Below are 10,816 nucleotides of genomic sequence, written 5' to 3'. Positions count from 1 at the left end.
ACTCTGTCTGACACACAGTTCTGCAGGCGCACATACTGTGGTCTGCCAGACAGGTCCACAATCCAGGCCACCAGGGGGGCATTCAATCGCCGTCAGCTTCTCACCCAGTAGAGCCGGCCTGATGGTGTTGAAAGCACTGGAGAGGTCTACCCGAGCGCGTGCAATATGCTTTCTTTGTGCCGACACCTTGGACACGGGAGTGTCCAGTTTCCAATTTGTAAAGGCTATGCAGTCCACAGCATCTATTTAGATACTGAGAAGAACATTCTCATTCTCAATGTTATTGGAACAGTTGTTGTCATACAGAAACATAATTTGTATTGTATAGCTTCGTTTAAATGCTTAATTTATCGTTTTACTGTGCAGATTTATCATTTTTCAATGGCTGAGACTGTATCATCTACATCCGGCGAATGCAGCTATATACAGTCTGTACGTTACACCCCCAGAACATGCACAAGGAAGTTGGGAAAAAAACCTTCAGACTGGAAGGAAGTTCTACGGAATCCGACCAATCACGACACGCGAATGCGGCATATTGGATTCTGATTGGACTAATGAGCGGAAGACCCGCCTTTCTGCCGGCATATTGGATTCTGATTGGACTAATGAGCGGAAGACCCGTCTTTCTGCTTCCCATTCCGGTTGGTGCATGATTCTCCCCCACGAAGTACAGACGGTATGGCGGAAGCATTTGAAAATTGCGGAAGCCAACTCGTCTGTTCGAGACTAGTGTGCTCTAGGCTTGTGCAAAAAGCTTCTTTTACTTTGAAAAATGGACACCGGAAATGCTTATTGTTGTTGACACACAGTAAAACAGAGGTGGTAAACCTCAGCGAAAAAGAAGATGACTTCCTCCGCGTCATACAAACCGCTACAAACCATGGGGAGGGCCGTGTTGCTACAATAGTAAACTTGCTTGCTAGCTCAGTAAAGAGCCGACAAACTCCACTGAAGATGGTCCAGTTTAGCCGGATTTGCTACCGGAAGGTAAGTAGCAAACCAAGTGTTGTTGTCGCATTTTAACGCTGGTATAACTTCGTAAAATTATCTCATAAACTAACGTGAGTGACAAGCTTTTAGCTAACTAGCTACATCTATTTTTCAGCTTGTAGTCACTTGATAGTCAGATGAGCTAACCTTGTGATGAGGTTTGTAAAGCCCAGGATTCAAGTGACTAATTTATTTACAGCACAAATGACACTGCCTCAGTCAGGTCATATTCTTCTCGCAATGGGAACTCAACAGAAGGTGACCATTCATTGACCATTGATATAATTATTTGGGTCCTAACTTACCATGCCCTGGCCTATAGTATAACATTTTATGCAGCTTAGACACTGCATCTACTGTATACTATCGATTGGGCCACCACACAGTTACAGAGACCAACCTCTGTACTGTATACTGTATACTTGAAATTGAATAGTTATTCACATGCTCTAGGAGTCAAGTCAAGCTTATTTGTATAGCCCTACAAGCATGTATCAGAGGACTTTACAGATCATTTGTCTAGCTAAATCTAGCTAAGCACAACCAATAAACAGAATCAAACTTATATAAGCATGTAAAATAGAAGGCTTGCATTTTCTACTCAATAAATCATACATCATGTAATGCAAAGCTCATTTAATGGTAGCTTAATTAGTAAGGACATCCATGTAATGCCATATAACTGTAATGTTTGAATCTCGCCAAGAAGCTTTATCCTACATCATCCCCTTTCTCTTCTCTCTCTCTTCCAATCTTCCCTGTCCCTCTCTGCCAGCTAAACGCTAAAATTACAAAACATATTTATATATCATCTTTATCAGTGAATCTTCTCATTGTCTAATGCAAGTTTGTGCTTTCTTTTTCTGCCTGCCTCCAGTACGGAAACTTTGTGGACAACCTTCGTCTGTATGTCCGTGGAGGCAGCGGGGGCATGGGTCTGCCCCGTCTGGGGGGACAAGGGGGGAAAGGGGGAGACGTTTGGGTGGTGGCTAAAAAGGAGATGACCTTGAAGAGGATCAAGGACAAATTCCCCCAGAAACGTTTTATAGCTGGAGTGGGAGCCAACAGCAGGTTCGTCTCTCCAAATGCTCAAGTTTGTTAGTGTTAAATGTGTATATAATAATGTAGATCCTAAGTCATGTCGGCATTGGTCAATTATTTCTTCACAAAGTAGATGTGTTTTGTGTGCATGATGAGCATTGTGAGTTCTATTGTCAACAGTGTCCGGGCTCTGAAGGGGGAGAAGGGGAAGGACCAGGATATCTTTGCTCCTGTTGGCATTACTGTCACCAGTGATGATGACAAAGAACTTGGTACGTCAAACACGCAACAACCTATTGCCATCAGAATCACTTTTATTGCCACAGGTAATCAGATTACGTACGAGAAATTTGACAAGGTCGCTTTCACATATAAGCTGCTGGACTCGGTGCGATTCGGGGGGTGAAGTTGCAACATTGTTGCAATTTTAATTTGGTCCGGTTCGCTTTCACACAGGAATTTGTCAAGCGCACCAAACTTTCTGAACAATGTCACGTGGTTGAAACAGTCACTCGTCTATCCACCTTATTTTTGAATGCCCCGCTGTAAAATAATTATGGGTGCAAGGTCCGGTTTAGAATGTGACTGATTGTTGCAGCTTGCGCATTTCCTCGTTAAAACTCTGACGCTGGAAAAAGAAAGTTGCTTGTCACACTAAATACACTCGTTTGACGACTTATTTGAGGGAATGTAATAATTTTATTACATCCGCTATTTCTGTTGCTCTTTGAACAACTCTGGATATTTATCGACAAGATTTTTGCGAAGCTGGACGCGCTACGGGGGTTTAGGGTTAAAATCGCTAAACTGGAAATCAAACTGTGGGAGATTGTTGCTCACTTCACGGAGATCTACGGGCTACGGTATGTTGTGTCTGTGTCAGCAATGTAACTGGGAGGATTACACCGGAAGAAGCAACCATATTTCACGTAAGGCATCATGGCATCTAGAAATAAGGTGGATTGGACAGAATAGAGAAGGGAAATCTCTCCTCTTCAGCAGGCTTCTAGCCTGAGTGAACACAAGTGAATCCGCAAAACACAAACCATGGAGCAACCTGCGATATTGGGATTTTTATCAAATAAATATTTTACAAGAATGTGCCCAATATGAGTAGCAGATGAGGCAGCAAGCTGTTGAACATTTCATTCTGCAGATGAGACGAGTAGCCTACGTACCCAAGGAGAAAGCAAGCCAGCTGTTGAGAAACGATGTGTTGTTGTTATGACGACGTACGTCACACGGCGCGCAGGTACTGTACACGTGTGCACGCCGCAGAGTTTGTTTTGCTCCCTTCTTCGTCTTCTACTCATGATGCACTGCGTGAGTGCATCAGATGCACTGGCGCTTCCTATTTGCTCTTGTGTTTAGTCCGGTTTGCTTTCACACAACAAACAAACCGCGCCAGGGTTCACTTGCAAGCGAACCGAGACCCACGTTTTCAAGCCGACCAGAGTTTGCTTGTTTTTTCCGCCCCAGAGTTCGTTTGCGCTTTCACACCACCCCAAATGAAGCAGACTATCTGAGGAAACAAACTCTGGCATGTTTAAAGCGGACCAAACAGCTTATATGTGAAAGCGACCTTAAACCCAATGTACACCAGCTGCGGTATGGCTCTGTGCGGCTCCAGTAAAACTGCCGAAACTCTCGTCCATGTTAATAGATGGGCAATACATGCGGTACGGAAAAAATATGCACCTGTTCTATTTTTGTCGGATCCCGCATGTGTTACTCTGACTAGATTACATGGGTGTGAGTCTGTTCAGCTGCCCGGAGCCGTAACGCAGTCGGTGGACATAGGCCATTATTGTAGGTATGCAGCATAGCGGTCACATCAATGGTCAGGGGGGAAAAAAGATAAAACCACAAAAAAATCAAAACGTGCAGTCCAGTATATGCAATATGTATACATTTTATGGATTAATTAATGAATTGTGAATTATATGAATTAGAATGACCTGAGTGATAAGTAGGAATTTACAGTCCGAAAGGTGCACGGTGAAGTGAAGTAATTTATTAGAGTAAAATGTTTAGGTAAGAGATCAGCAGCATGACAATGATAGCTGATATATTAGGTTTTCCATGTATTGATTATATTTGACAAAGTTTGCCCAAACTTGGCATTTCCAGTTATTGTAATTTTTAAACAAAGACATAATGCTGTCCAGCCCTGAAGGCAGATTGTGAACTACAACAGTCATAGTGCCTATAGCTGCCCATGATATTGGTCAAATAGTTGGTGCTGCCTCGAGTCACAGAGGAAATGTAGATTCATAATGGACTACTTATGTATGTTGAGCAGCTGAACTGTTTGTAATTATTAACGGTCATATTTATGTTATAAGATAGTAGTACAGGTGTAACAGTCAGCTAATGTTGCACTACTAATTCCAAGGTGAACTGAATGCTGAGGGTGATCGTGTGTTGGTTGCGAAGGGTGGACGTGGAGGGTCTTTCTACTCTGGGTTCGAGCCCAGTAAGGCCCAGGCCAAACAGATCCGACTGGACCTCAAACTCATCGCTGACGTGGGCCTGGTGGGGTGAGTGCAGAAACACACAGTATCGCTTCACACAAGATGGTTCATTTAGGCTGAGACTGGAATTACTAATACTAAATTCTTTAAATATCTGATTTCCTTGTGTTTTATTATCACCAGGTTCCCCAATGCGGGGAAGTCTTCTCTGCTGACAGCCATGTCTCATGCCACACCCCAAATTGCTAGCTATGCTTGTGAGTGTAAAAAGATACAAATACTTATATAATTATAATATAATATAATATAATATAATATATAATATGCTCCTGTGTTCTCATTAGGGCTGTCAAAATTGGGCCAAAATCATATTCGAATATTCCCTCTAAACAAAACATATTTGTTCGAATATATTCAAATATTTTTTATTTTTTAAGCGTTCGTGGCAAGGCAAACCAATACGACCAGAGAGCTTATACGACCAGAGAGCTTATATAACTACTTGGTATATTTATTTGAACTTTTCCCCCCAACATATATATATTTTTTTCATATTCAGTCAGCATAACCAGGCAAACAATGTATGTTTTTATGTTGCTCTCTTGGCCAGGTTTTTTTTACCTGGTTAAATGTTAAATAATAATAATAAAACCGAATATTAATTTTCATATTTGAATATTCTTTTAATTGTAATATTCAAATATATATTAGAATATAGAATATTCTTTGACAGCCCTAGTTCTCATCTTTGCTTTTGTCAAAGAGCTGGATAGTCCTGGTACAATTGTCTGTGATCTTTTGTTTTTGTCAAATCTTTGTTATACAGTCACAACGTTGAGGCCAGAGATTGGCAAACTGATGTTTCAGGATCATAAGCAGGTATGAGAATCTATATCGGAGCTTCGTAATTGTCTCTCGACTCATATTCTGTATTATGTAAATGGTTTGTTTGTTTCCAGTGATCTCTCTCTGAGTGACGTCCTGACTCCTGATGGTTGTTTCTCACCGGTAGATCTCTGTGGCGGACCTTCCAGGGCTGATTGAGGGTGCTCACCTCAACAAAGGCATGGGCCACAAGTTCCTAAAGCATGTGGAGAGGACCCAGCAGCTACTGTTTGTGGTATGTAGTGGGAGGAAAAGGAGTAGAAGAATGTGTGTGATATTCTTGTACTTAACTTGAGAAATGTGAATGTGTCAGCTGAAAATGTTAGACTGAGAGTGATCTCGTTATCCTTCGGCTGCAGGTGGATGTTTGTGGTTTCCAGCTGGCGGACAAAATGCCTTTTAGGTCGGCCTTTGAAGCTGTGCAACTTCTGACCAAGGTGAGGCCAACACAGTGAATGGATCCTGTAGACCAACACAAGCAGAAACTACTGGCTCATTATAAAGTTCTTCTAATTCACATGTTATCCCATTCTCTTGACGGACTTGTTTTTGCCATTCTGCTCTCTGTTGCTGCCCCATGTCCTGCATCATCCCTCCATATGTTTGACCTGCCTTTCAAACTCACTTACTCATTTACCTCTTTCTAGAAGCTAGATTCTCTGCCCGAACCCGAGCCCGGCCCGACCGGGCCCACAGGCCGGAATATCCCTTCTATTCCTTGGGCCCGGGTCGGGCCGGGCTCGTGGTCAGATATTTATATAATTGGGGTAATATTTGGTGTGATAATCAGAATGTTATTATAACATTGTAACCTTAAAGTCGAGCTGAACCCAAAAATTACTTTTCTTTTCTTTTAGTTCAAATACCTGGGTATGCATTGCACCTATTTAATAATGTATTCAAAAAAAATCACAAAAATCAAATTTCTTTCGTTTTTCACACTTTTTCACATCATAAGTTCATTTTCCAAGATTTCATTCATAACAGTAATCTACAGTTTGCTGACGTCACCTAGTACTATCAAATTTCTACCCCATTTCAACCAATCATATCATGACATGGCAGCTGTCAATCAAATCTTAATTTCAGGATAATTTTCTCTTCCAAATGAAGTAGAAAATGGCGCCTAGTGCCTGTCATCTGGCAGAATTCCTATCCCATAAACTAACTACTAACTTGGCCAATTGTATGAAACATGAACAAAAAACGATAATGTCTAAGAATGCAAAGAAATGTAACTGGCTCGTTAAAATTCGCATTCCAGGAATATTGTATTTACCGCAATATCGATAATGGCGTGCGCTTGAGAGCCTGGTTGTCAGGGGTCGCCCCTCGGAGATTCCAGGCGGGCGGGCAGCACCCATGCATCGGATTGTCCGCTCGTTCCGCACAGAAGTAGCTGGCTGCCTGGTACTCTGCGGATCCCACTCGCGTAGCACGACAACACGCTGAATCCCACTCGATTTGGGGGTGGAACACACCAGGATTGGCCAATGCCAAATCCAGTCCCCAGAATTGTCAAATCAAATCATCGACACCGTATATGGTCCGCCTCTCAATTTGTTTTCAGTCTCCGACGCTCGCGCTAGTGCATTCCGTTCCGGTTCACTTCGACTTTAAAACTTTATCTATTCATAAGACTGAACAGACAACAGGGTTATATTTTAGAGATAAACAGCCAACTTAAGAAAATTTCGGGTTCGAGCTGGGCTTGGGCCCGGGCCCATAAATGCAGCCAATGGGACGGGCCCGGGCCGGGCCAAGATAGAACGGGCTCAGGTCGGGCCCGTTTTTTTGGGCCCGATCTAAGCTATACCTCTTTCCATCTTCTTTTTCATCTCCTTCCCCGATCTCTCCACCACCTCAAGGAGTTGGAATTGTACAAGGAGGAGCTTGTCTCTAAGCCCGCTCTGCTGGTGGTGAATAAGATGGACCTCCCTGGTGCTGATGACAAACTAGCAGAGCTGCAAGAGCAGCTGCGAAACCCAGACGGTGAGTTTGATATATTTTACATCATTTTCGACAATTTGTTAATCAACAAGCAACCCAACACCCCCGGTTGAATTCCAATTTCTGCTCACTCTGAGCTGGCTTAATATGCCTGCCTAAAATGAAAATGCTTCACTCTTAATCTTCTCTCCCTTATGGACAAAAAAACAATTGCGTCTTCCTTCCTATCAGCTGATGAACCACTTTCTCCAAATTGCTGCCATTAGACACTTAATAATGTTGCCAGGTGCAGTGTTTCCCACAGGATTTTGAGTATTTGTGGTGGGCGACCGCAGCCCCCCTAGGGGGGTGCGGGGGCATGCCCCTCCGCGAGATTTTTTTAAACATTTTAAAGTAAAATGCATGAATTTGGTGTACTTTGAGAAAGCTTAAGAGCAAAATTAAAAGGCTCGATCGAAGTAAGAACATGTCATCATTACTGTGCTGTGGGTTTACAATGACAAACTAAATTTCTCCCTATAGGTCAGGGATACTCAACTTGCTTTGCCACTTTCGTGAAATGATAGAAGGCGAGGGGCCAGTTAATAAACAAACAATATACATTTTTCTGTAGCGGATTGTAGGTTTTTGGGGTGTCAGCCGGAGTTTAGGCTGACAATGTTGTGCACACCTGATAGTTAGGTTAAGTTAGTTAGGTTAAGTACATACATAAGTGCCTGGGTAGCGAGCAGATGGCGGTATTTGACAATTTAGCAGCTAAATCATAGATTATTGAAAGATATTCCATATTCCAGACTGAAATGCTATAACAGAAGTATTGGCCAGAATGACATGAACATTTATTGGACACTTATTCAGCGGATATCTTGCATGTTGCGTTCAGGTGCACTGTAAAAAAAAAAAAAAAAATTTTTGGTCAACATCATTTTGTGGCGGTCCAAATATTATTGTGGCGGCCCGCCACAAATTCCTTTATGTATGGGAAACCCTGCAGGTGTATCACCTGAGGACAGACTGGCATTGTGTTACCAGGTGTATCACCTGAGGACAGACTGGCATTATGTTGCCAGGTGTATCACCTGAGGACAGACTGGCATTATGTTGCCAGGTGTATCACCTGAGGACAGACTGGCATTATGTTGCCAGGTGTATCACCTGAAGACAGACTGGCATTATGTTACCAGGTGTATTACCTGAAGACAGACTGGCATTATGTTACCAGGTGTATCACCTGAAGACAGACTGGCATTATGTTACCAGGTGTATTACCTGAAGACAGACTGGCATTATGTTACCAGGTGTATTACCTGAAGACAGACTGGCATTATGTTACCAGGTGTATCACCTGAGGACAGACTGGCATTATGTTACCAGGTGTATCACCTAAGGACAGACTGGCATTATGTCTTGCATAAAGTGAAGTCAGTGTGCGGGAGCTTTCTGCCTCTTTGAATAATGAAAACAACAAAAGACAAAAAATCACAGCCACTCCTATTGATTATAACATGTTAACACAGGGCAAAAGGTTGGCCTGTTGTTTTATAAGTTTCATTAGTTCTGTTGTGCTTTGCTCACCAGAGTTTTCCGATCTGTTGCCCAACGACATGATACCCAAGAGCAACATGTTCTTCAGACACGTGGTTCCAGTGTCTGCCTCCACAGGGTTTGGTGTGGAACATCTGAAAACCTGTATCCGCGAGTCGCTTGCTGAAGATGCAGCCACAGCAACTAAAGCCATTCATCAAGGTAGACTGCAGGCACTCAGACAGAATGACCCAGCCAAAATGCCCACACCGATATGGGGCTCCAGGAGTTCAGCGTGAGTCGAAGTACGCTGTGAAGAGTTGCTTTCTTCACTCTGTATGGACTTGGTGATACACCCCAGGACTGTCTTGTATTGGAGTTACAGGCTCGGTAGTTGGAGGTTATCAGCACAACTTCAGTCAAAATGAACAGGGTCTGTTTGAAATCACTAATTGCAAACGAGGATGATGAAACACTGATGAAAACTGAACAGACTCTGTGACACTGGTGACAACCCATTGACTGAGTCAGTGTGTAACCTTGATGGGATTCTATTCTCATTCAAAGCAGCACTGAATCAATATATGAAGACCGAGGTTAGGACAACCTTGAAAGGGAGGAGAGGTGCAATTGGATTGACCAGTTTATCTTTCATTTGAGATTGTATTCCTTTTTATTGATGTACTGCTTGTTTACTATGTTGTCTCTCCCGGTGCAGGGAGATAGTCTGACAAGTGAGGCTAACTATGTTGTAATATAAAACATCTAATAGATGAATAGTGTGTTTTCTCCTGAAAAGAGATTTGAAGTTGGTAGAAATGCCAGCGTAGACAGATTTGTCGATGAAAGTTTTATTTTATATTAAATATATTACAATACTGAATGATCGAGTAAGATGGGGGGAAAAATATGGGCATTGATTTTTGCATCATCAGTCTATGTACAGCATACAGCAAAAACAAAGACAGCAACTACAGTATGTAGATCGATTTGGAACTAGTAAATATGGGGTTTAAGGTCCCTGGAGCAGAGTGCCTATGTGTCTGTTAGAGAGAGCTGGCAGGATGGGACCACATGGTTGAGTCTGCTGCCTCCACAGCTGGGTGGTTGGTGTGCTCCAGTTTACTAATACATTCAAGTCTCTGGCCAGACAGAGACAGACATCTCGGTAAAGTGGACCGCCAGGTTAGTCCTGTTAGGTTCTGTCTGTCTGTCCGGCCGTGTGAACAGGCGGACACAGCAGATACAGTATGTTTCCAGGGCCTTTGTACAGTACCTGGTTGAGGTGAGAAGACCGACTCATTGTAACCACTCTGGTCCCATCCTTGGCATAGCAGTGCAACATCCTCAAAGTTTAGTGTAGGGCAATATCCACAACACTAAGACATGTCAGTGTGTTGTAGCACAGTATTATGTTAAAAGTATTGCTTGAGAGTTCTGAGATAATATTTTCCACAGCCTTCAGGAAAAAAAGATGGTGTTAGTGGACCTTGATCAATACTTGATGAAGACAAGAGTGAAGAAGAAAGCTCCAGTAGAAGGCAAATTTTGAGCCCATACAGATCTCTATTACGTTTATACTTCATGCTGTCATAGCTGTGCCCTATCCTTATGCCATAGAAACCATACAGAGCAGCACATGCCAGAGTCATGACACCTTGGATTGGCCCCAGGACAAAATGTTTCAAAAACTCATAACTAAACATGTCTCCATTCAAACTCATCTACACACATAATTACAATAATGCACTTAATTACCGTTTGAATAATTGCTGTACATAATGCTGAGAAAAAGTGAACATTATAAAGGTACTTAATTAAAAAAAATGTTTAACAATATTAATCCAATATTGTGAAGATCATAATACCTATACAGTCCTAGTGCATACATGAACTAAAAATGAACAGTGGCTACAATGAAACAAACAAAAAAACAGTTACCGGTAATG

At 42.4% G+C, this 10,816-nt stretch overlaps 1 protein-coding gene across 1 annotated transcript; it reads left to right on the top strand.

Annotated features, from left to right (window-relative positions):
• Positions 1 to 873: 873 nt before the first annotated feature.
• On the top strand, positions 874 to 9,606 carry gtpbp10 (GTP-binding protein 10 (putative)). The gene is made up of 10 exons (XM_083644226.1): positions 874 to 990; positions 1,871 to 2,064; positions 2,215 to 2,306; positions 4,430 to 4,574; positions 4,692 to 4,765; positions 5,335 to 5,387; positions 5,521 to 5,628; positions 5,753 to 5,830; positions 7,262 to 7,385; positions 8,922 to 9,606. The coding sequence occupies exons 1-10, from the start codon at positions 958 to 960 to the stop codon at positions 9,164 to 9,166; spliced, it is 1,146 nt and encodes a 381-aa protein (XP_083500352.1). The 5' UTR covers positions 874 to 957; the 3' UTR covers positions 9,167 to 9,606.
• Positions 9,607 to 10,816: the final 1,210 nt, after the last annotated feature.

The sequence above is a fragment of the Poromitra crassiceps genome, assembly GCF_964638095.1.
Source record: "Poromitra crassiceps genome assembly, chromosome: 1".
In the NCBI taxonomy this organism is placed as follows: Eukaryota; Metazoa; Chordata; class Actinopteri; order Beryciformes; family Melamphaidae; genus Poromitra; species Poromitra crassiceps.
The sequence above is the reverse complement of the archived record's forward strand: the minus strand, read 5'-3'. Positions and strand labels throughout refer to the sequence as shown.

What these genes read in the sequence shown, in the direction of transcription:
- gtpbp10 (XM_083644226.1), top strand. Translation starts at nt 958, where the DNA reads ATGGTCCAGTTTAGCCGGATTTGCTACCGGAAG. An exon ending in TGTTTCAGGATCATAAGCAG is followed by an intron (nt 5,388 to 5,520) that starts GTATGAGAATCT and finishes TCTCACCGGTAG; the next exon opens with ATCTCTGTGGCGGACCTTCC. An exon ending in CTGTGCAACTTCTGACCAAG is followed by an intron (nt 5,831 to 7,261) that starts GTGAGGCCAACA and finishes CACCACCTCAAG; the next exon opens with GAGTTGGAATTGTACAAGGA.